The sequence below is a fragment of the Periplaneta americana genome, chromosome 13 (genome assembly GCF_040183065.1).
Source record: "Periplaneta americana isolate PAMFEO1 chromosome 13, P.americana_PAMFEO1_priV1, whole genome shotgun sequence".
NCBI lineage: Eukaryota > Metazoa > Arthropoda > Insecta > Blattodea > Blattidae > Periplaneta > Periplaneta americana.
In genome coordinates, this window is record NC_091129.1 from 44,746,885 (window position 1) to 44,774,141 (window position 27,257).

At 34.5% G+C, this 27,257-nt stretch overlaps 1 protein-coding gene across 4 annotated transcripts in view; it reads left to right on the forward strand.

The window, feature by feature from the left end:
- The first annotated feature begins 16,508 nt into the window (after positions 1–16,508).
- Positions 16,509–27,257, forward strand: part of LOC138711839 (uncharacterized) — a 159,799-nt gene continuing 149,050 nt past the window's right edge. For 2 of the 4 annotated variants that reach the window (XM_069843096.1, XM_069843098.1), the window contains exons 1-3: positions 18,708–18,732; positions 23,598–23,684; positions 25,730–25,795. In XM_069843096.1, coding sequence (XP_069699197.1) covers positions 18,723–18,732; positions 23,598–23,684; positions 25,730–25,795 — 163 coding nt within the window. In that variant the 5' untranslated portion in view covers positions 18,708–18,722. Of the gene's footprint in view, positions 16,660–18,707; positions 18,733–20,134; positions 20,280–23,597; positions 23,685–25,729; positions 25,796–27,257 lie in introns of those variants that run through there. The other 2 variants (XM_069843097.1, XM_069843099.1) reach the window with 2 other exon arrangements.

Consider the following 27,257-nt stretch of genomic DNA (forward strand, 5'->3'; position numbering starts at 1 on the left):
TTTGAACTCACTGTTTCAATTCGAACAGAGAGTACGCAATGAAATTCAATAAATATGTTTACTTTCCAGTCTTGAATGAAAATAAGATGTTTGTTAATATATTAAGGGGTATTGATATATACGTTAACCTCAGAAAACATGTAGGCAGAAATATTGGGAGTGATTTGCTGCAGTATCACATCCTATCGTCTCTGGAATTCTTTGCCCAGTGAGATAAGGGATAGCTGGACGTTATCTAAATTCAAAATTAAGTTGGAAAAGCATATTTTGCCTAATGAAATTTATTATTAATAAATTATTAGATGTACAGTCTATATCTAATCATTTATAACTGTATTTCTTATTTGCATGATTAGTTGCCATTTTTTGTGTAGTTATTTCGATTAATAATATACATTTTTATCGTAATCTTTGTTTAATACTATGCAAATTTAACCTTTTTAATGGTTTAATGTTATTTCTTTTAATTTTATACTTTGTAATTTTAAACGTTCTTGTTTTGTATCTACGTTTTTGCGTAATTGGACGTTCTTCGCTGCTTACTTAAAATGTTGTATGTGTACATATTTCTGATGGTGTGGAAGAGAAGATCTAATGGTCTTCCTCCACCAAAGTAAATAAATAAATAAATAAATAAATGAATGAATGAATAAGTAAGTAAATAAATAAATAATAAATAAATAAATATCCGACAGATTTATCTCCTCTCACTACCATCTGTTTCCTAAATTATAAAGGAAACACTAAAATTGAAATAAGTTTACATCGAATGAAGCAGTAATAATTATTATTAATAAGTGATGTGGAAATGGAAAATTACTTTGCAGACAAAACCATAATTTTTAAAACGCTTACAATTGTATTGTTGTTTTATGACCGTTGTGCTAAGTGTGTAGAGTTTAAAACTGATTTGAATAACTTAAATAAAAATTTGTTTTTGGATAAAGTAACTTTTTCTACGTTAAGCTAAGAACTTATCAATACAGTCCTGCATATTACGCAGTCGAATAACTCATATTCGTTTTAAAATGCTCCTTAAAATTATTCATTCCACGTATTTCTTCGCCACAATTCCTATAAAAATAAATTTACAAGTACCAAGAAAGACACTGGACGTTGAGAGTTTTTTCTTCATCTTGTTATCTCAAAGGGAGTTCAAACGCTCTAAAAAATATGATATAATTAATCATAGGAACACACACCAACTTATTCTTCCCTGCTAGTTTGTTGTATTCTACTGTTTCGTCATAAACAATACTTCATAATGTGGCAATATTCACCATACTTTACTAATATGATCGCGAACTTCGACTCCTACAATCACAGTCCATTCCTGATCTCAAATTCATTTACCCACCAATTACCATAGACCTGAGTCTTCATTAAAGTTAAGTTTATATCTAGAATAGGCCCACCTAATTCTTTTACGTACAACTTTCTTCTATTTTTATAGCATGCCAACACACAATACTACATTATGCAACGAGCCTATAATGGTAGTAATTAAGGCGCGAGTATGTTTGTTTATGAAATGAGCGCAAGCGAGTTTCATAATTTTCATACGAGCGTCTTAATTACCATTATAGGCAAGTTTCATACGACTTTTTATGCTCGACCATATTTCTAACTTGAAATTATTCATAAGTAATTATTCATGTTATGGCTATCTAAGTGAAGAGCGGAACTGACATTCTAAATTGTGAGATGTGCGCAGACGCGAAAGTATTGATTTTTTCCGAGGAACGAATGTCATTGACCTTCATATAATCTAGAGAATAACATGAACATTAATCTTGATATAACCTGGAAATTGATTTAGAATTCAAAAACGAGATGACAAATTGAATTTATTTTAATATTATCTACAATTAACGCTAATTATTATAATAACAGAACATAACCTTCTGCGACAGTATTGCATTTCCAGCCTCCGTGACGTTTCGCTAGTTGTCTTTCGATTGCATATCCGAGAATAATCGATACTTGCGGTTTTATAATGCCACAATGGTGATTTCTCATTGGGTGAACAACTGAACTATAATGAATAGGTGTACTTTAATGAGGTGCATTAAAGGGCTACTACCAGGTGTATAATTACTACATTCCGGCATGGTCGAGCATAAAGATATACTCTACATGCAGAATGTTTCCTTTAAATGGTTTTAAAGTGACCAGCAAGAAGACTACAGAATAGTAAAATATGGACACGTGACAACTATTCTTATTTTATATCCTAAAGGTGAAAACTAACGATTTTCTACCTATTACTAGGCCTACATATGCTAGTGGATTATAGTAATTTTCTAGTTGTCGGGTTGAATTTTCCCTTGCCAACTTTGTTCCGAATTTCAGTATTGACAAACCGCAACTGATAGTTACTTTCTAACTGTTATGTTGACAGCATTGTTTGCTTTGAAGATGTTGCCAACGTTCATGAAACGAAAGTTACTAGCGAGTGTTATATGAAATTTGAACGTAATTAATATTTAATGATGTTAATGTCAATAATGTCAATAAATAATATACATAATAATCAATAAATAGCATTCAATTTAAGTGATATTTGGTTTTCGGAGTTCGTACTAAACCATACTCATTTCATGTGGTGAAGCAAAATAAATTTTTATGTTATATCTGATAAATCGATAACTGTTTAATGAAACCAATGAATTTCATGTTGCCAAACAAAATACATTTTAATATTAGTTCAATCAATCATAAATAAATGATAACATAAATAATCAGTAGGGCCTATTATTGTTTCAGTACGAAGCATTGTTATTTTACCTGCTTTGGTGATATTTGGTAACAGTTGGCAATAAAAAACGATTGTCATATATTATGAGCTCAGGAAAATGTCAACGTAGGTGGAGCGAGCCCGCCTTATAGGACCTAATTCACAATAGCGTTACTTTGTAAGGGATATGCAGTACCGTACCTACATTATATGACAGATGAAGTGACAAAAAATTGTGCCTGGAAATCTTTCAGTCTCTCTAAATCGCTGTTTAACATTATGTCGTCGCACTCTTTGCTTTTTGTTCCATTCACCTGTAAAGAGCGCCAAGTCTCGTTACTCGCGATTGTCTTGGAGTTATTTTTGTGTCTAATTGTAAGTTAATTTTCAGTGCAAGTTTATTTTAAATTATTCAAAGGAAACAAGGGCACATGGGAATAATGCTTCAAGCTCTTGGAGAATATGGTTTGACAAATTATCTTTCTATCAACGAAAATAAAGTCATAAGTATTCCATTCTCATTATCTGAAAAATGTAACAAACCTCTTACAGATATTAACCCATTAATGCCCAGCGTATGATAAAACATACGCGGTGGGAAATATTTTTTCATACATTTCCCTTTCAATTTAAGTTCACGATTTTTTCCATGTTGGCACTACATGGATGTGGTTTAAGATTCAAGTATTGTTGAACGCTCTGTTTTCGTTTCTGTTGCTGGTATGATGTTTCGAGTTTGGATCTGAGAGGAAGGAAAACATTGATTGGAATAAAGGTAAATATTTTCAATATAAATTATATTATTAATTATAAAACTAATGTTAATATTACTTGGTAGATATTCGTGAATAATTCAGGTCAATTCGCGTACATGTATCTTTGTATAGAAGCACAGCAGTTTTAGTTTCTTCATATGGTATGATATATCATACGCTGGGCAGTAACGATATTAATTTATGTATATTCTTATAGATGAATTCTCCTTCGAGCATGTGTGAGATGGATGACAATAGGAGCAAGAAACCTACAAATTATAAGCTTAGGGTGTAAGTATATGCAATTTATGATAATGTTTCCTTTTTATATTGTTGGTAACAATGCTTATTATAGTTTATATCATCTTTTTAGATCATATTTGGATGCAGAGCAGATAGTCAATCTACTATAAAATGCTGACAACAATGATGATGTTATAAAAGATATAAAAGGAGCTGAAGAAATTGAACTAGTGCTACTGCCACCACAAGATGGAAATGATAGCGACAAAGATGATGGGGCCAGCGATGATGAATGTATAACAAATATTCGAGATGTGGGAAAAGGTGTATTATCTGAGCCTGCAGAAATCAGAGTTGTTGCCAATGGTGATGTAAGAGATGTAGGTGGCGAGGTGGCAACTAATAACCATGACACAACACAAATAGCTCCTGGATTTAGCAGGGGAAATTTCCAGGCTGAAGACCCTCAGACATTGTCTACTGCTTCATTTCAAGGACGAAAGGAGAAGGGGAATGTACGAAAATGGAATAATGTCAGTTTTAGTCGGGGCATGAATAAGTCCGTCACAAATACACAAGTTTCTGTTAGAAATTTAGATATTTCATCCATGTCTCCTGTAGATTTGTTCAAACATGTATGGAATCATTCGTTTATTACTCACATAATTCGAGAAACTGTAAAATATGCCGTCATGAAAGGTTATCCAGATATCATAGTATCTATGGAAGACATATATCAATACTTCGGCATTTTGCTTTTGTCTGGATATCTCAAATTGCCTTCCCGAAGAATGTACAGGGAGACTCGTCCTGATACCCATAACAATCTAGTTGCAAACTGTATGACCAGAAACAAATTTGAAACAATTCATCGCTTCCTTCATTTCAATGACAATAACACAATTGATAAGAATGATAAAATATACAAACTTAGGCCCCTCTTCAAACATCTAAATGAAATGTTCCAGAACATGATTGACATTGTTCCAAATTCATATTCAGTTGATGAAGCAATGGAACCATATTTTGGTCATCACAGTATGAAGCAATTCATACGAGGAAAACCAATCAGATTTGGGTATAAGCTTTGGTGCTTGACGACGTCTGCAGGGTACCTTGTAAAGTTCGAACCGTGCACAGGGAGAGTGGAACGAGCACCAGGAGTGACTCTAGGAAATGCTGTTACAGAGATGCTTTGTGTTGGATTGTTACCTGATGGCAGTAAACTGTTTATAGACAATTATTTCACTTCCTGCGGGTTATTAGAAAAATTTTCAACAGTAAATATCACTTGCTTTGGAACTATAAGAGCTGATAGAATTGAAAAGGCACCTCTAAAGGATCTGAAAAAATCCGCTAGAGGTACTTGCCATGCCATCAGAGACACATCTAGTAATCTCACCCTTGTCAGATGGAATGACAATGCTCAGGTTACTATAGCAACAAATGCAACAACACCAGATGCAGTTTCTTTAGGCTCATGCTCGCGGTGGAGTTGTAAGGATAAGAGAAAAATCAGTGTTCCACAGCCGGAAGTTATAAAAATGTATAATGCGGGCATGGGTGGTGTGGACCTGTTTGACAAATTGAGAGAACTCTATCGACTTCGAATACGGTCCAAGAAATGGTACTGGCCACTTATCAGATTCTATATCAATGGATCAGTAGTCAACTTGTGGATGCTGTATAGACAACATCAAGCAATATCTTTGTTGGAATTCACAAGACAAATTGTAACGTCATTGCTTGCAGCACCACAAATGGGCATTTGTAAGGCAGTAACACCTAAAGGGAAAAACCAAGTTCTCTATGAAATACTTTATGATAGACTCGATCACCTAGTTGTTTGGCAAAGCACTCAGCGCAGATGTGCTTACTGTGGGAAATGTGCTAAATTTTGTTGCATCAAATGTAATGTTGGTCTTCATCCTGATACTTGCTTTCTAAAATATCATACAAAATGAAGAAATTCGAGTAAAAGAATGTTGTTTATGTGCCTAAAATACTAATTAAAGTGATTAGACATGGACATATTGTTTAAATAATGGTTCAACATTTTTGTCTTACATTGTAGGGGCCTATTAAGAATTTGCATGAAACCGATACTGTAAATGCCCAGCGTTTGTTATATCATACAGGTCATATCTGCTATACCGGAGGAAACAAAATTGTAATATTTGTTCTTTTGTACTCAGTAAGGTGTAATAAATCATATATTACAAAATTATATGATTATGAATTTCTTTTTTTCTCTGGGCATTAATGGGTTAAGTTACATAAACTCTGATTGTTGCCTTATACATTATGAATGTCCGATTATTAAGGAGTCCTCTGAAATTAACTATTAGGCATAATTTTCGACAATAATTTAAAATGGAACCGTAATAAATTACGTAAAATTATATATTCCTTTGTTTTATTGAGGAATTACTTGTCAATAAGTTTATTACGCACAATATACTTAACATTATTTCAATCGGTAATTATGTATAGAATTATAGGATAGGGTAGCTTATTTAAAACCAATTTCAATCCACTTCATTTATTACAGAAGAAAATAATTAAAATATATCTTCATAAACCTATTGATTTTCCATCTCAAAAATTTTTAAACTTTAAGCTTCTTAAAATAAGACAAATTTATTATATTGTATTAATAAAAGTCATACATAAAAATCGAAATAACTTTGAATTGTATTCTCATAGTTATGAAACAAAAGGTATAAATTCTTTAAGATTGTTTGAACCAAAATGCAATACTGCTAAAATATTTAATCATAGTAGTACTTTAGGACCAAGAATTTACAACAAATTTATATTTAAATATTCTAATCTTGTCAATTCTAATAGTATTAAATTTAAAAAGTTATGTATGGAGTTTATAAATAATGAAAAATTGTAAATTTAAATGTATATATTCTTACTGTGTAGTAGACATATAACAAATTGTATTATATACTTCTTAATTTAAAATCAGGAATCCGGCCCTAGCACGAGTTCTATTCTTTCAGGGGTGTAGGCTAGGCCTATACTATATTTTATGTTACAAGTATTAGCAAAATAAATGAATAAAAATGAACAGACTGCAAATAAAACAATTGAGAAGCGGTTGAATGCACGTACTGAAAATACGACTTGCGAAACTCTGCAGGCTAATAAACAGAAGTTCAAACGTACAACATTTCATAATCTAATTTTCTTTCAATTTATTGCGAAAATATTCAAATCGACACAGATCAGATCACTGCAGATGCTCGTAAAGTTTCTTCTCCCCTCCCCTCTTGTCCTATCAGTTCTGAGAAACGTCTGTGCCAAACAGGAGGTCCATTGTGCTTTGTAAGCACTTACTGAGTCAAGGTCGATCGGTAAGTCCACTCTTGCACTCGGTCAACAGCATGTATAGAATACAGTGATTCCCCGGTTGGGAACATCAGCAAAATTTCACTCTTTATCAGTAGCCATATACAAGGGCAGACGTAGGAATAATTCTTTTATTGTAAGGCTGTAGAATCAAGACACAACTGCGATTTATCTTACTAAATGCTTACTTGCATAATGTGGTAGTTGCGCGTGCTCTTGTAGCTGCCGATCGCATTAAAAGATAAGGGTGTACAGGAAGCATCAAGGTGACACATTGTAATATGTACTTTCCAATATCTCTTGCACTTTTATCGCTATGATGTTCATATTATTACTACTGACAGTTCTGTTAGTAGTTAAATTTTTCAAACTACAGTTATGTACAATATAAAGTAATATATAAAGTAGGGACTTTATTCTTACCAATTTTCGGGATACTCGCGTGGTTTTCCACAGTTACTTAGGCAAATGTCGGGTTAGAATTTTCATTGCCATGGTCCATTCTCCTTCCTTTTCCCTGTAGAAAAAGAATTTAGATTTCATATATCATTCGGCTTTATCATCTCATTTTTTATTATTTTTAGTAGGTTATTTTACGATGCTGTATCAATATCTCAGGTTATTTAGCGTCTGAATGCGATGAAGGTGATAATGCCGGTGAAATGAGTCCGGGGTCCAGCACCGAAAGTTACCCAGCATTTGCTCAAATTGGGTTGAGGGAAAACTCCGGAAAAAACCTCAACCAGGTAACTTGCCCCGACCGGGATTCGAATCCGGGCCACCTGGTTTCGCGGCCAGACGCGTTAATCGTTACTTCACAGGTGTGGACATCATCTCATTCCATAGGCATATTCAGGTCATGGCTCATGACTAGACATCGGATTTTTAGGCACTAAAAATTGCAGTTTTAGGCGCCTAAAATAAGCTCAAAATTTGTAAAATTAGGCTCTATTTTAATGAAAATAGGCATTTTAGGCACATCAAGGTAGCATACTTATTTCTTTCACTGAAATTTTTAGTTATACACTAAAATACGCAAAAAAAAGTATGTTTAAACATTAAAAAAGAATACTATATTATATTTATAAACAGAGCTGCACAAATTTAATATATTGAAACTAATGAAATAATGATTATTGATATCAAGATTACTCATTTTAAGTTATTGAAATTCAGTTCCATGCTCAGACTTTATTATAATTATCTGCACAGTACACCACCAGAATGTTTTCTAAATTCTCCACAGTTAACCTTTGCCTTTTGTCACTGAGAATCATTTTGAAAGCAGAAAAACTTCGAATAATTTCGAGGGAAAAATTGTTCCGGAGCCGGGTATCGAACCCGGGACCTTTGGTTTAACGTACCAACGCTCTACCACTGAGCTACTCGGGAACTCTAACCGACACCAATCCAATTCTTCCCTCTATATCCACAGACCTCAAAGTGGGCTGACAACCGTCAAGCAACCAACTTCGAGTGCACACTAACTCCGTGTGACTTAAACTGTGGTTTTCTGTTAACGAACAGTGACGTGTATTATGCAAATCAAGATTTCAGGTATAACTCCCTGTAAAGTTGATTTGAATAATTTCGAGGGAAAAACTGTTCCGGAGCCGGGTATCGAACCCGGGACCTTTGGTTTAACGTACCAACGCTCTACCACTGAGCTAAGCTTGACGGTTGTCAGCCTACTTTGAGGTCTGTGGATATAGAGGGAAGAATTGGATCGGTGTCGGTTAGAGTTCCCGAGTAGCTCAGTGGTCGAGCGTTGGTACGTTAAACCAAAGGTCCCGGGTTCGATACCCGGCTCCGGAACAATTTTTCCCTCGAAATTATTCAAATCAACTTTACAGGGAGTTATACCTGAAATCTTGATTTGCATAATACACGTCACTGTTCGTTAACAGAAAACCACAATTTAAGTCACACGGAGTTAGTGTGCACTCGAAGTTGGTTGCTTGACGGTTGTCAGCCCACTTTGAGGTCTGTGGATATAGAGGGAAGAATTGGATCGGTGTCGGTTAGAGTTCCCGAGTAGCTCAGTGGTAGAGCGTTGGTACGTTAAACCAAAGGTCCCGGGTTCGATACCCGGCTCCGGAACAATTTTTCCCTCGAAATTATTCAAATCAACTTTACAGGGAGTTATACCTGAAATCTTGATTTGCAGAAAAACTTCTTTCAACCGAAACTGATGTGAGAGGCGCAAATTTTAAATTAGGTACAATAGAAACATCAATACTTACTGGAAAATTTACACTTTCCCCGATATCACTCTTGATACTTTTTCCAACAATGAAAATCCTACATTCTTATTTAATACGTTGTCCCACTTATTTTTAACTTTTTTCCCAGTTTCGCCCAAAGCAGAATGTATGTTCACTTGAGCTTCCTTTACTAATGCTATTTGGCTACAAAGAGATTGTTTTTCACGTTCTAATTGTTCAATGCTTGCAGGTATGAAAGAAAAGTTTGATGTTATGTAGGCAATATCGTTTTTCACTCGTGAGTCATTCAGACAATCTTTCACTGCTTTCACACACGCTGCACTATCAATTTCAGGTAATTTATCAATAACTGTGACCACTTCTTTAAAATACTTAGAATAATACACCACTGACTGAATCCAGGTTCCCCATCGTGTAACAACCGGCTGAGGTGGGAGTGGGATATCTGGAAAGTTCTCTCTGAATATTGAAATCCTGGATGGGGCTTTACAAAAACATTTTTTTGTGTTAGAAATAAACGAATTGACAAGAGGAAATTCATTCCGGATTGTTTCAGAAACCCTGTGAAGGCCATGTGCTAGACAGGTTACATGCGTGAGGTTAGGATAAAATGTTTTAAGAAGTGGAGCTGCAGCAACCATGTATGAGGCAGCATCAGTACAAAACAACAGAACTTTAGAATTGTCTATATTACCTGAGTATAAAGACTGTAGGCCTTTATTTACAAAATAAGCAATGGCTTGGCTATTCACTTTCGAAAGTTCCTTAACACATACGAGGTGTGGAATCGAAGGTCCATCAGGACTAAGTTTTCCTACTACCATATTTGCTATATACCTATTCATAGGATCTGAGGTTTCATCCACAGAGACCCATATGTAAGAATCACCTATATTCTCCCGAATGGAAGCTAAAGTTTCATTGTATATTCTGTCTAAGTAATTTTTTCTTAGGGTCGACTCAGATGGGATATTTTGTTTGCAGTATTTTTGTAAAAACTGTCTTAAAACCGGATTTTCAATTGCATTCCAGGGAATGTTAGCAGCAACAAACGCTCTGGTTAAATCAGCATAGAAATTGCTGCTGAGATTGGATGAAGTAGGCTGTGTTAGTAAAGTTTGTTGCAGTTGATTTTTCTGCTGAGCTTTAGCCTTATGAGCCGCTCCTTGCACATGCTGCTTTAGGTGGCACTTCTTTTCTTGCGAAATCTAAAAATGTAAAGTAAACTGAATTAAAATAAAATCCTAATTGTTGTATTGCCGTATTTCTATCACAAAGTTAGTGGGTTCGAACAATCAAAATTTTAATGACCTGCAAATACTTTAACTATCGGAATTTAAAAGGTTGCAGTGTAGTGGTCTTAAAAAGAATTATACCTCAGGATAGCTCAGTCAGTGTATAAATATTATAGGCCTACTCATTAAAATTAATAGAATTTATATATTTCAACTATTGTTACATACCTGTTTGCTACAAATCTTGCAGAATATTATTTTTCCATCATAAGTGAATTCTGAATATTCTGTTAGCCATTGCCGGATCAATGTAGATTTTGCACTTATATTTTTCGGCATTATTGCGTTAAACTTCACAGGAAAACGTCCTACCACTCAAAACTTCTCAACACAAATAAGGTGAGGGAAAGAGCAACTGTTAACGAGCATTCAAATGAACCGTTGTTATTGAGATTCAATTGGACAAAAAAAAAGTACAAAGTTCCACTTATTGTTGCATTTCCTGGTAGTGTTAACACTAGGAGGGCCATTCTTTTAAATATTTTGTAACAGTTTACCCTACTAATTCGCAGTTTTACGACTTTTCATAAATATTTCAAAAACACCCTTTCTCCAAAAATTGTGATTTTATGACACTCTGAAGGGCAGTACAGCTAATCGGTTTCAGACCGAAAACAGTCATTTTTATAGTATAGTATATCTCTGAATCGGTAGCAGCACATGTTGTGATTGTTGCCTGCTTCAAAACTAAGGTTGGTTCTTTGTCGGCATTTATACCTCCAAACATGTTAAATTCGGTAAAATCTATTGCGAGTGTCGTGAGATTCAAAACATTTTGTTTCCTTTATCAATGGTTTCATGGCCGGTGTGAAGCAAACTTTCCACTTTTTAAATGCCTTAAATTTCGCAGTGAATGCATGTATAAATTATAAAAAGTAAGAGTAAAATGCGAAACTTTACAGTGAGTTAGGCATTTTTAGGCGAATATTAACAAATTAGGCTCTAATAACCGTTTTAGGGCATTTTAGGGCACTATAAAACTCTTTGAATACCTTTCAATTTCCATGAAACACAAATATTAATAATTATTTTTACTTTTCTCCTAAAGAAACAAAATAGGCATTTGCCCTAGAATCCGATGTCTGCTCATGACGCATGTCTTCGTCCGCTTGCAGGAGAGGCGTCCTCTCCGAAACCTTCTTTGAGTTCTGAGGCTTTCGCAATATCTCTGCCAGAATTCATCCCTTAAGAGCACTTCCGAGGGCGCTTCGACGCTTTAGAAGGACTGTCGGAATGGATCATGTGCTGCTTGGTCACTTTGCGGTATGAACTTAAGACGGGAGTGTAGGGGACCAATTGGGTAAGCAGGTGAGGGGTCTCATGCGACCGGTGGACTGGTACAACTCATTCTCATTTATCTGTCGGGATGCACAATAGGCCGAGTCGACGTGCTAAAGGGTCGTCCCTAACTCTCCCCTAGCCACTTACTACTACCACCACCACCACCACCACCACCACCACCACCACCACCACCACAGCTTTAAGTGAACTATGCACGTGCATATGCAAGCGAAAAACTAGACTGACTGCTCACGTGACTTCTATTTTGTGAAGTTGGGCAGAACAAACATGGACCACTTAAACAATTACGCTAATATTTACAATTTAAATTATTTACACGATGTGTATCTAGAATACGCTATTTTTACCATTTAAATTATCATAAAGAATAATAGACCTACACTTATTTTCACTTTTATGTAGTGTTGTGCATTGTAATGCAAAGCATTTTATTTCATAATACTAAAGTCTATTTATTTTGTAAATAGTGTAAAATATATGTTCATCAATGTAAGGGCACATTATTTAGTGAAAATAATACAAATAGCGCATTTTTTTTCTAGTGTACATAGTGTAAAGGGGCTGTCAGATATTGACTACTTTCAAAAGCCGATTTTGTCAAAAAACTGTTTTTCGTCTCTAGAATATGAGCGCGATCTTTCTTCAAACATTGCTTTTGTAGAATATGATTTTTATTTTAAATATATCAATTTTCCTTCATTATGTTAATAATTCCTTTGTTCCAAATTTTCTTATTTATTTTAACACTAAGTTGTAATTGTTTAACTCTTAGACTTATATGTATCTATACACATCTACAGTTTGCTTTTACTACTATTATTATTATTATTATTATTATTATCATTATTATTATCATTATTATTATTATTATTATTATTCAGTTGTTTTCTGTATTGCTGTTATTTATATTATATGCTATGTATTTTCATACCGGTTGTGTGGTTGTCTTATGACAAGCAAATTTCATATAATCAGTTACTTTTTGAATTTAATTATAAAACTTTAAAATCTCGACGATTAATAGATAGTCAAATTTTACTCTATAAGACTGTTAACGGTATATTGAATAACTGTGATTTTCTTAAATTCCTTCAGTTCAATGTAAAAAAAAAAACAGAATTACTTCATAGGCAACCTTTTGTTATTCTCATTCCTAGAACTGTTTTCTTCAAGAACTCTCCATTGTTTGTTATGTGTAATACTTAAACTCTCTGTCTTTAAACTGTAATTCTCAATTAGATTTCAATTTAACAGTTGAAAAATTTCATACAATATTAAAAAGAATTGTATTTCCTTAGACATTTAAATTATGAAGAAGTGTATTATAATGTTTTTACTCTAGTTTTTAAATAATTTTGCATCATTATATTGACATTTGGCACTATATTAACTGCGATATTATATTATAGCATCTATTATCGTTATGTATTTTCTTTCTTTCGTTTGTGTTGTTTGTTTTTTTATTATGTATTTTGTGTATGTATCTGTGTAAGCCATCTGTAATTGGAAGCCTGCTTCTGTTGGTGGTGGATTTAAATTAAAAAAAAAATACTTTCTTTTTTTTCGTTAACACTAATATCTAGGTAATTGTCATTGTTTCAATGCAACCTATACTGATTATACTAAATTGTACTATTCCTTTAGTTGAGTGATTATATTCTTATGTATTAATTTTTATTGTAGTTTTTTAAGTTAATGCTTGTATATCGGAATGTATTTTCCTGTTTGCGATTCTATTCATTTATATTCAATGTTTTTTATTATTTTTTATTATTTTTTTAAGTTAATACTTGTATACCGGTATGTATTTCGTGTATATGCTTTGAACCTTGTTGAGTGGAAGAGAAGGCCTGATGGTTTTAAATCTGCCAGGGAAAATAAAACTATTATTACATTATATTTTTAATGTAATAGGTTAGTCTAGTTTACGTAATATTAGCTAGGCTAAATAGTCTCGAGGATAATAATCGAATTTCAATTGGACCGATTAAACTTCATGTGCATCATTTTAGGACAAATAGAGACATAATAGCTAGAGGCCTACTTAATATGAATAAAATCCGTTCATTAATTTAGGAGAAAGGATACTGCAAAAACGTAGTCCATTTCCTTGTGTAAATTCTTAAATCAGTTTTCTTGCAGTAGTCTACCACAGTGCATTTCCTTTTTACATCAAATAATGAGGAAGTAGGCCTAAAGGTATGTGCACTGGAGATGGATATATGGATACGTGGCATTTCAAGGCAGGTTATCTTCCGGTATTGCATAAAAATAATAAAAAAAATACAAACGATTAGGGAAAACACGGAAATTTTACTTGAAGCAAGTAAAGCGATAGATTTGAAAGTAAATCCCGAAAAGACATGTCTCGTGACCAGAATTTTGTACGAAATAGACGAGGTAAAAAAATTCAAATATCTTGGAGCAACAGTAACAAATACAAATGACACTCGGGAGGATATTAAACGCAGAATCAATATGGGAAATGCATGTTACTATTCGTTGCGAAACTTTTGTCATCTAGTCTGCTGTAAAAAAATCTGAAAGTTAGAATTTATAAAACAGTTATATTACCGGTTGTTCTGTATGGTTGTGAAACTTTGACTCTCACTTTGAGAGAGGAACAGAGATTAAGGGTGTTTGAAAATAAGGTTCTTAGGAAAATATTTGGGGCTAAGAGGGATGAAGTTACAGAAGAATGGATGCAGAACTGCACACATTGCATTCATCTGACATAATCAGGGACATTAAATCCAGACGCTTGAGATGGGCAGGGCATATAGCATGTATGGGGGAATCAGACAGAAGCTGGCCTATACGGACTCTGCTCTAAGTTTCACTGAGACACATTTTAATTAATCGAACTAATTTCTTGGTAATACCAAATTCAATAAGAATGTTATATAAAACTTCTCTCTTAACCGAGTCATATGCCTTTTTGAAATCTATGAAAAGGCCTAACTGATGTACTGTACTCTTATACTCCCATTTTTTCTCAAATAGTCTATCTGTCGAATACAAAAAAATCTGATGATCCCCAATAATTATATATATATATATATATGAGTAGTTTTTGGAAATCACTGACTTCGCTTTCTAGGTGACTAAATTGAGTTATATTTCATTCTGATTGATAAAATTAATATTTCCTTTGTAGGACTATTGTATAATAAGAAACGTTATTCTAATTTTTGCTAATAAAGTGTTCGAAATAGGCCCAGGGATTTAGTTGAAAAATAATAATTGGAGCTCACCTAACACTTAAAAATTGTCCGCAAGGGTTCGTGGGGTTGAAGTTCTTCGGTCATATTTATTTTACGGGAGCTCCGAAATCATCCGAGTAAAACCCTTATATCTCGCGTAGCACTGGATCAAACTGATGCCGGAGGTGGGGGGCTATTTAGTCAAATTAATAAACACTAAGAGAGCTGTATGCTTTACCAAAATCAACTGTAATTAGTTTTACAATTTTGTCCATTCAGCTAAAGGTTTCTCTACACTTCTCTGTGGATATTATTCCTGTCGTGTTAACAGCATAAAAAATGAAGGAAAAAATCATCCTGTTTACTTTCAACATTTCTAACCCATTGCGCTAGCTATCATGTTTTCAGAGTACTATGCAATTTTACAGCCTTCGGCATTAAAACATGGCAATACATACTCGTAAGTTAAAGATACAAGGTTTCTAACTGGCACAGATTTATCAAGAAATACAAGTTGTAAAAAATTGTTATTTTCTAAAGCAATGTCGATTTTATTTTGTAAAATATTTTTTCTAATCAAACTAATAGACACAACGAAATAAAATTAACTTTATTTTAATAATTCAAATATTTTTTTACAATTTGTATTTCTTGATAAATCTGTATTCTGTAAAAATTAATATTGGCCCATTGGCGGTATAGGGTAGTTTTTATAATTGGTTATTTTACGACGCTTTATCAACAGCCATGGTTATCTAGCGTCTGAATGAGATGAAGGTGATAATGCCGGCGAAATGAGTCCAGCTCTGAAAGTTACCAAGCATTTACTCTTAATATATTGAGGAAAAAAACCTGAATCAGGTAACTTATCCCAACCAGAATTTGAGCGGGGCTCGCTTGTTTCACGGTCAGGCATGCTAATCGTTACTCCACAGCGGTGGACTATATAGGGTAGTTAATCTCCCCTTAATTGAAATGAGTGCGAACCATTTGCACGGCATTTAAGAAAAGCTAAAAACTTTCGATACTCGCGTCTACAAATTTTACAAGCTACCGGCACTTTGTACCGACACAACACAGAAATAGCCCTAAAACCTTCTGCAGTTTTTGCTTTTTAGCTGCTCTTCACAGAGAGTCGTTCACGTTACCTAACTCGGTTTGCAGTAAAGATTGTCTTTGAAATATATTGTGCGTCTCTTCAGTCTTGGTAAATTGATTATACAAAAAAGTATCAGCAGGGCTTTTGTTGATCCTTTCTTGAAACAAGTTGTTCAGAGACCTACAGTATTTCCGCCGTTATGTCACTTTTACTTTCACATTTGAAATTGAAACTAAACACGCTGCCTCATTCCTCTTAGTTCCTTCATCCCTGGCCTTCCCAGGTAAACGGCAAACCGGTATTCCCCAGCTGTAGCGTGTAGTCCAGTGCTCAAAGTGTGTTCTGTGTGTTGTGTTGTGTAGCAGTGCTCGAACGATTCATTTCGCTAACTTACACTTAAGTGGAAAGACTCGCGTCTGTGGATGTTATTATTAGACCCCGTAAGTATCATTTATCTATGTCAGTATAATAAACGTGAGAGATAGATAAGGATAATCATTTTTACTTTCTTGTTATAGGAAGTACATTATAATAGTGAAGATACTGCGTTCTTTCTAAAAATTGATTTCTAGATTCTCACGCAAATACTCCTTTCCAGTACTCATATTGATTTTTTTTTTGTCGTTTATCGATTTGTTCGTGTTCCGTCTATCGTATAGCCTTTACTTTCAAATTCTGGTATGCATTTTGTTAATAATAAACTATTCAGTATAATATTGCCCACGAGTGACAGTGAATGACTTTAATACTGGTGACAGACTACAGTCACTAATCGCGATTATCGACCTAATCGCGATAGTGTTTGTAGTGTGTCACCAACGAGTTAGAAAGAGAAAGATATAGAGTGGTCATTGCGCCGCCATGTTTGAAGAAAATTGAACGACCGTCGGTAATGAACTTATGCGCCCAAAACAAAGTGGGCGTGGTGATAACTGACATTAGAATCGTCAGCTGTCATAATTTCGTTTGCATAAATCAGTTAAACTGGAGTGGAAATACCTAGTATTTCGTCAAATACGTGCTAGGAACTTAATCTAAACTTATGTACGCTAAATTTACAACACTTGAGCTATTCCTAGAAGGAATGCTTAAAAGAATAACCTAAGCAAAATTGTCATGTAGTATGACAAGAAGTCCTAGCAAATATAGTGAAGAAAATGTTAATATTCCTAGGTTCTTTTAAATGCGACCTGCAAGATTGCCTATAAAATGAACGAGTATGATTCGGATGATTTTATTAAATTGTTTTCTCAGTCTCTACACGTTGCAAAACTATTTACTATACCATAAGATATAGAATGAAAGTAGGCCCTATCTGTAGTAAACAACCTTTACCTCCAAGCTTGTAACGTGGGTGAAACATGACAAAACACGCTTTCAGTTTTTTTGTTACAGTAAAGTATAATTATTATCGAAATGTGAACGTGAGGCCAACAGCCGGCTGGTCTGTCTCAGCCTTTCAAGGGCTGTGGCACCACAGATAATTATTAGTGTATAATTGAGCACCCACGTACAATAATGGGGTAAGTAGTTACGAAATATATTCATACTTAACCCATTATTGCACGTGGGTGCTCAATTATGTTCTTTCATGTCCTTCCAGTCAAAATACTAACAACAATACGACCTACCCCAGAGTTTTGCGTTATTTTGGATGCGAGTGTCGAAATATAATTTTAATATTTGATTGCTATTACTAGGTTTGAAACGGAATTGTAGAGGTTTTATCCGTATTTAGTTTAACTTTATTACTAGTGAACCATTTATTTGATTAATCGTTTGTCTTCGAAATCGAAATAGGCCTACTTCTTATAAGCTACAGCTCATCGTCTTCTTGTATAAGCAGTAAGGACAGAAGGAGCAGAAATAAAGGATGCCGGTGTCGAAATACAGTTTTAATATTGTATTGCTATTTGTTTTTCACTGGGCCTGAAACGGAATTGTATTGGTTTTATCCGTATTTAGTTGAAGTACATTACCAGTGAACCATTTAATTTTGTTTATGCCGGGCGTTGTTACACATTTATGCATGAAAAAAAAATGCTGCTAATTAACAAAACTATGGACTTAACTTCATAAAATTTACATGAAATACGATATATCAGTTGTCTTTTTCCTTTTGACATTGCAGTTATATGCAGCACACATAACAGGCATGTTTTTTCTTTGTTTTTTTTATACTTCTTACCTCCGTTATACAACATTGTAAGCGGACGAATTTTTACAAAGGTGGGCGCTTAGCTCAGATCTGCCGTGTTTCGCGGTGGCACCTCAAAGAGCGCTATACAGGACAACATGGCCACTCTATAGTCGTCTCTTTCTAACTCGTTGATTACTCCTCAATCGCAAGCTAGCTACCAGAGCCTTCTTCAGTTACAAGCCGGAGCATGGGGAGGTTTGGCAACTCTGAGTGGAGGCGGGAGATTCTAAAGTGATATTGATGTAATTGTGCTTGCTCATTGCATTCGTTGTATGTAACGTGTGTTTTTTTCAGTATTCCTTTATGCACAAAGGTAAGATCAAGATTCAGAGAAGTGATGTAAATTATTATGGATTCGAAAATAGTGTTTTATTGCAATCAATTAGCTATACTTCAGAATACGGCGTAAGTAGACTACTTACATAGAAAAACTGCCACTTAAAATAATTACAAAAAAGCATGTTTTATTGATAGTACAAAGGTAAATAAATAAATAAGATATTCCTTGCACCGAAAATAATAAAATCAGTAATGCAATAAAGACGTAAGTTCCTATGCAGTATTAATAAGTTCCATTCAGTTAACAAATTTGTGGCTAGCAAATTGACAATGTTTTGCGACTTTATGGTGTTTCACCTGTAACGTGAAAGGTCTAGGATACATTTTAATATTATCTTATGCGATTATCTATAGTGCTTTTCTATAAATACCGTATTTCAGATGCCCAGGAAGCCAGTTTTAGTTTGAACCTGGCCAGTCACTATAACAATACTGTCTACAGAAAACAACCTAAGAATGTAAATTATGCAAATAAAATAAAAATGTAAATAGAGGAAACTATTGACATATTATAATAAAATATGAGGATGTAAATACAGTTACGCCAAATATAAAGATCTAAGAAGAAACATGCCTCCAATATAATACGTAACAAAACACATCATTATATATTATGTGCCAATTAGCGTAAACTCAGTGAACTTTAAATCCTGTAAATACGAAGTGAAAAGAAACATGTTTATACCGGTAATTAATTTATTACAAAAGAAATAATATTAATCAACAAACCTTGAAAACAACAAATTGAGTGTATGCATCTACAAATTATAGGTAGTTCTGACGTATAGCAGGCATTCCGAATCTTCAAGAAAACTGCAACATTTATGGGATCACAAAACAGCTGTTTACAATGAACTTGAAAATCAACGGCGTAACTTTATTGATATAGCAGGCGAGACCCTACAGCGCTATTTATTTTGCTACCGGTATTATGGTAGACGAAACTAAAGATGCAAGTAAAATTGAACAGTTATCTGTCGTCTTTCGTTTTAATATAAATGACAAAGTTCATGAACGCTTTTTAGGTTTTAGACCAGCTAACTTGTTGGATGGACGCCACTTCACTTCTAACTTACATAAAAGAAACACTGAGTAAGTGTGGTATAAATATGCAAAACTGTATTGCACATACTTATGATGGTGTCAGTGTAATGAAAGGATCAGTTAGTGGTGTACAAACTCTATTTAGAAAAGGTGTACCTCAAGCAATTTATACCCATTGCGTAAATCATAGACTCGTTACTGTTGATGTTTGTAAAAATGTTGTGCCAACAGCTTTTTCTCATTACTACAAAAGTTGTATGTTTTTATGTCAGGATCAGCCCTGCATTCCCTTTTTATTAATGTTCAGCATGAAATGAGAAAATCTGTTACAGAACTGAAAACTCTGAGTGAGACGAGGTGGATTTGCCAAGCAGCAGCCTGCGAAGCTACGAAGAAAACGTTGCCTGCCATTATTGTCACGCTTCACAGACTAGCGGAAAATAGAGGAAGAGGAGATTGGTCACAAGAGACTTATGGGTTACTTAATTCTATAGATATGGATTTTTAGTTCATTTGTGCGTATTTAGTGCCTTGTTGAAAGATATAAAAATTGTGTCTGATGATCTGCAGAGTAAAGGTTGTGACATTAGTAGTGTGTACACTTTGATTGAAAGCACTATTGATCGCCGAAAGCTTCTACAAAACTGTAGGGAGGATTTTAGAAAAATATGGCTAGAAGCTTGTTTACTGAAAGAAAATGGAATTCAAGACAGCAGGTGTGGAAGGTCATGCTGTCTTCCTGAACGCTTGAAAAAATTGGTTTATGTACAGTATTGTCATAAAGAAAAACTTGAGTCAGAAGATGATTACTATGCGCATGCTTTTCTGCCAATTCTTGATAAAATTTAAAGTGAATTGGAACGCAGATTTTCTGAACATAGTTCAGTCATTAAAGGCATGAAGTGTTTGCAACCTGGATCTAAGAATTTCTTGGATGTGAAATAATTACGTCCCTTAGTGCACAAGCGATACCAACAAGGCACCACTTATGAGGCAACTAATCCAGGAGATAATGGATAGGGCGGCTAATTATATCCCTTAATTGTTGTATTTTATTTTTTTAGAACATTGTTCATTAGATGTTTCTTTCCATAATTCATCAAATTGCTGAAGGATAAATTTTACACAATGGGATCCTATTTTTACACAAGTAGAATCTAATTTATGAGATTTGTATCTTGAAATATTGTTCCTCTTCGATTAAATATTGCTATGAGACTGTATTGCATTGTACAGTTATTGAAAACATAACTTTTCGGCTTGGTATTACTGCCTTGTGTTGAATTCTTCTGATTTTTATTGTCTATCGGAGGTAGATGAGATTTTGTTTTGAAGTATTTGAGAATATCTTGAGGAATCGACATTTGCAGACCAATGTTTGGCCTCATAAAATGTTATATTATGTTAAGTCATAATATTTCAGGAAATCAGCATAAATGTTGTCATCAGAATTATGGTTTTTCTATTTGTTTGCGATTACTTGATTTTGATTAGTACAATAATCATACTCCCTGTCGCACAGCTTGTAAATTAATTTTTGAAAAAATTATTTAACCTTTAGCATATGTACTGAATGTTTCTTAGGGAATAGAGTGTAAAGCAGCAAGGCTTAGTAAAATATTAAATTAACAGAGCATTTTCTACTTTTCGCCTTTAGTTTTGCCGCCATATAGCATCAAAAGGTAGTATTAATACGAAAACTGTAACAATACTGCCACCTGGCGAGTGAGATTCTAACTACTTACTCAAGTGGAAGCCTTTGATGGGTTAGGCTTTAGATGCAAGTCATTTCAAGTGCAACCTCAAAACCCGCGAAAACATACGAAATATAGCAGCCAGATCTGGCCAGAAGATTTCAGGCCTCAGGAACAAATTTTATAGCAAGACAGGTCACAAAATTTTCAAGTACTTCTACAACGCTACATGCTTCATTCAAATACATAATATGTTATGTATATAAAAACAAAAAATTTGAGTTCATTTAAGCCAATGACTGAGGCCCGGCCTCATTTGCCTCAGCCAATTGGCCGCCACTGGGCAACAATACAAGATTGAGAAGTGCTTTTTGCAAAATCGAGGACAAGTTTGAAAAACGAGCAGAGCAAATACAATACATTTAACATTGAAAATTTAGAGCAGTATTATTCCAAAGCCTTCGCAAAACTGCACTGTAATGGTAAGTAAATAACAATAAATACACTGTAATGGGTCTATTTCAGTATAGAATGTTTCCCTGGCAACAAGTTTCTGTTTGGAATATTAACTTTCAAGGTCTAACAACAATAGCTGTAAATACAACAAAAAAACACGATCGTGCAAAAAAAACGTATTTCCGATGTATCACTTGTGGGGGGTTGAAAAATGTTGTGTTTAGATAGCTTGTCCGGTCATAACATTATGCCCAGTAAATCAGGCACGTTCATTTGATATTGACAAGCAAAAAAGGGATTAGTCGCTGTGCAGCTCCTTTAAAGTTCTACCCCTGCTGAGGCAGAGTTGTCAGACTTCTGGTTTGTCACTCAGGTGATCCGAGTTCGAATCCCGGTCAGTCTGGGATTTTTCATTAAAAATCCATAGTGATACTTGTAGCGGACAAGGTCGCAGTTGGGATTTTTCTCGTGTTTCTCCCCTGTTACCTCATATTAGGCATCTACATCATTTCGTCACCATTTCTCCATTTCATAGCATTCTCCGATCACCCGAGTGGGGTTGCCTGCTCGAAACCTGGGTACGCAGTGAACCTTAGTGTAGTCAGCCAGTATGGGTTTGGGAATGCGTCATAGTGCTAGGCCATAGTGTCTCCCTCCCGAAAATTCCATTCCATTTCAAGCATTTGATCAATATGCTTTACCAATGTAGCCTACAAATATTGTAAAAAAAAAAAAAATATATGTTCCTAAAACACTCTGTCGAATTCCTGTTAGTAATTAACGAGATGCTGGGTAACTTTCGGTGCTGGACCCCGGACTCATTTCACCGGCATTATCACCTTCATTTCATTCAGACGCTAAATAACCTAGATGTTGATACAGCATCGTAAAATAACCCAATAAAAAAAATTACCGAGATGGTAAAAAAGTTGAATGTAGCCATTGATAGCCATTTACTGTACTATTAAACGGAATATTCTGTTCAGGGGAGTTATAAAACACCAGTTTTCTTATAGTTTTATATGCATCACACAAAGTTTGGAAACATTTAGCTACATTTCCAATATTGTCTGGATTTATACTCCACGTCGGTATTCAAGAATATTATGAGTATTTATATAGGTCTACCTTGTAATACAGTGTATTAAAAAGTTTAAAAATATAAATGTTTCCAAATGCTTCGTGTTCAGTGTATATTAATGTGGGTTTACAATTCCCTTAGCATGAACAATTTTTATTGGTGTCCTGTTATTCTTAAAAAAATCGTATTTGAAGAATAAAATTGTAGCCTGTAGACTACTGATTTAATTTTATACTTATTTAACTATCTGCAATGTCTCTTCGTTCAAGGGCATGCTAGACAGTCAAATAAATCTTGGAACAAAGTCGTCTTAGTATGTATAACGAAACTCAGTGACTTCTTGCTCTCTGTGACTTCAAAATTTAACCTCAGCAGATGGACATCTTTAATGAATAAATAAAAGTTTGATTATATTCAGAGGGTAAAGTTTAGATGAATGATGGCTTACGAAAACATCACGTGATTTCATGTTGTGGGAGACTTTATGATCTCATTCGAAGGACTTCGCCTCATTCGTGTAGTTAGTCGTTGGTCTCTCCTTTTAACACATTACTTTGTCTGCAGACAGTGGGACAACAACTTGCAGGATGACTGTCTTCATCTTCAGTCATCTGTTGCTTATATGGATCCTGTTTGGTGCTAGCAGTGCAGGTTAGTACCTAAGCCTATGGATCTACAGTAAGGTTCGAAAGTCTTGTCAACCCCCTTATTTTGAACATGTCATAGCAGATGTGTGACAATGGTTGATACTTTACGTTTCAGCTTGTTTAGTGATCCAGAACACCAGTATGGGACCATCATTGTCGCGGCACAAAATGATGTGGCGCCGTGTCCTGTGTGAAATTTTCCTCAGCAAAGGCGCTGTGATTTTCCGGAACAGCTTGCTTCAAATCTTTAATTGCCTGGTATCGATGTTTCGAGACATGCTGCTTAATTATTCCCTAAAGAGAAATCACACTGCCTTTGCTGTGGAAAATTTCACACAAGAATGGCACTGTGACAATGATGGTGCCCATACTGATATTCTGGATCACTAAACAAGCTGAAACGTATCAACCATTGTCACACATCTACTATGACATATTCAAAATGAATGCACATCAACATACAAATAAGGGGGGGGGAGGTGACAAGACTTTCAGACCTTACTGTACATTAACGTAATGTCCTATTTCTATATATACAACATTTCATTATCATCAGTATGTTCAATGAATAGTAAATAAAATGGTATAATATTTCAATCAAATTATATTTTAAGTGCACCTTGTACAAAATAATTTACCATTGTCATTACAAGATGAGAGACAAATTATTACGAGGGAGCGAATTTTGGTGACCTAAATGTTAGTATTGCAACGTAATATAGTTCAAGAACAACAGATATTGTCTCTATCTCAGGTAGAATCCTCATTGTTACTGGGTAGGCCTACTTTGTTACGGTCTGATGAAAATCTATTTTGAAATCTATTCACAAATTCTTTGGCAATGAATGTAAACAAAAGGAAAACAGTACCTTCACCGCAGATAAAATCTGTGAAATACTGTGTGTTCACCAACGTATCAAAGCAGCATAAACCAGGCACTTACCTGAGGAACAACTAATGATATAGGCATACCAGTGTACTCACTCACTGTTTATCAAAATCTGTCTCCTAATTATTACCTAGGCTATTCATTTTCCTCGTCTAGATTTTGTAAGTACCTGAAATTAATATTGAATTGTTGAACAAACGGTATAATTCTTTAATAATGTTAAAACCTGAGAAATTGTTACACAGAATATAGCAATTATTTTATTTCTACCAGTACGGAGTGGTAAATGCAAGATACCATACATATATGAAGATTCTTATGAAATACTGTTCTATATTTTTCTGTTCCATAAAATTATCCATGTCTTCTTCAGCATTCCTTTTTTGCTGTGAAGTGTGGAAGTTCAACTATTTTCTAAACTCACTTCTACCTTAGAGGAAGTGTATCACTTCCAGTAAAGTCTTAACCCGAAGTCTTTTGTGTTAGTACTAAATATACCTACTAAATTTTGTTAGGCCTACTGTTATTAGTTATTATTATTATTATTATTATTATTATTATTATTATTATTATTATTATTATTATTATTTACAAATGGCTTTTAGAGAACCCGGAGGTTCATTCCGCCCTTACATAACCTCGACATCGATCCCTATCCTGAGCAATATTAATCCAGTCCCTAGCATATCCAACCTCCCTCAAATATATTTTAATATTATCCTCCCATCTATGGCAGGGCTTCCCCAAAGGTCTTTATCCCTCAGATCTTACAACTAACACAGTAACATTCCATATTCATTTCTGGATTCACCCATACATGCTACATGCTCTGCACATTTCAAATATCTGGATTTATTTGTTGTAGGACCCATGTTTATTAGACATTATCTTCTTGTTTTGATGCATACTATCACCTCCTAAAATAATGGATACTCCTTTTTTAACACCCTATAGATATAATTATATGTATTATAATGTGTATTCAGACTGAAAAAAGATTCTTACAAAAAATGAGCTATTGAATGATGTAATACTAGATGAATACAAGGATTTTTTTTTTCGCACTTTGTGGAGAAATTTCCATTAGCCCCACGAATTGCATTCTAGTACTAACCATACTTAAACAATCTCATGCTCTTCATGTTATCGATTATTTTCAGGTGTATTCGATGTGACGACAATTTACAGATATGACAGACTGGGAGAGGATTTTGAGGACGTTGCTGGTAAGTAACTGAAATTCTAGCAATAATGCATATCGAATATTTATGAAAAGCTTAGATCTATAAGTATAACCATTATTTCCTAATGAATTTGTTGCTTTCTAATACGAAAATAATCTCGTCAGTTCTTCCTCCTAGAAGTCGATGCAAATTCCTATATGTAGTTTAATATTTACTACACTCCTCTGTCAATATAGGAGAAAGTCAGTGTTCACCCACTTATGTCTGATAAATGAATAAAAAATAAATAAATATTACTTTAAACTCTCCAGCAGTATCCTTAATATGAGCACCGTTTTCTAGGCGTAGAAATATATTTACGTTATCAAAAATTCTTAGGCATTAATGTTTTGTGACATGATGCCTTACCGGTATGCAAAGGCTTGGATTCTCGTCACAACAGACCACGTTGTACTGTTTTTTGTTTCTTTTTTAGACTTAAACACATTCTATTAAATCGATGGAGCAGTGTATTCTAATTTCAACAGAGTTACATAATTTAATTTAATACACAACCTTTCGTTATAAAAACAACTTTAAACAGTATACATGTTAGTGGTAAGTCGTATTTTACATTAGTACAGAGTCTTCTGTATATGACGCCACAGAACACACAGTAGCGATGCCTTACACAGTCTGTCTGTCTTACGTGCTGAAGTCCAAGGCCGTTTATCGGACGTTGCTTGCATGCATGCAGTTCACCTCAACCTGTTAAGCTGTGCAAGGTATTGTGGTTTTTTTTATTGTTTTGAGAATGGTGTATAGCATACTGCTGTGAGTCTTATTTAAGCTATGTAAATAGTGAAAGAAAATATCCGACAAATAATTTATAAAATTTCACAAGAAGAAATTAGTCGCGTATTTCAGAATATTTGGATATGTCAAAAATGTATTCCATCAGAAGAACACTTTTAACATCTCTTGTGATACAGGTAAGATGTACTTGTATTCATTTTTAAGTTGTTTATGAACATTTTCCCCGTTAAACAGATTTTAGAAATTAAAGTTACTATCAAAGAAATGGCGGCACTGGTGTAGCTCAGACGGCTAAGGCGCTTGTCTGCCGATCCAGAGTTGCGCTTGGGAGCGGGTTCGATTCCCACTTGGCCTGATTACCTGGTTGGGTTTTTTCCGAGGTTTTCCTCATCTCGCTAAATACCATCTCGCGATCACCAATTTCATCGACGCTAAATAACCTCGTAGTTGATACAGCGTCGTTAAATAAATAAGTAAAAAAAAAAAAAAAAGAAACGGCGGCTGATTTCGCGTTAACTGTGAGGCATATAACAAATAAAGCCATTAAACTTGTGGAATGAGGGTAGCTCATATTAAAGGAACTTGTATTTTAAATCTTTGTTTCTCACAAGCTAACAGATGACTACAATATATCGGAAAGAAACATGCCAGCTGACATTAACGATGTAAACACGTTTGACAAGTGATATCACTATCGGCTTTTTAAGCT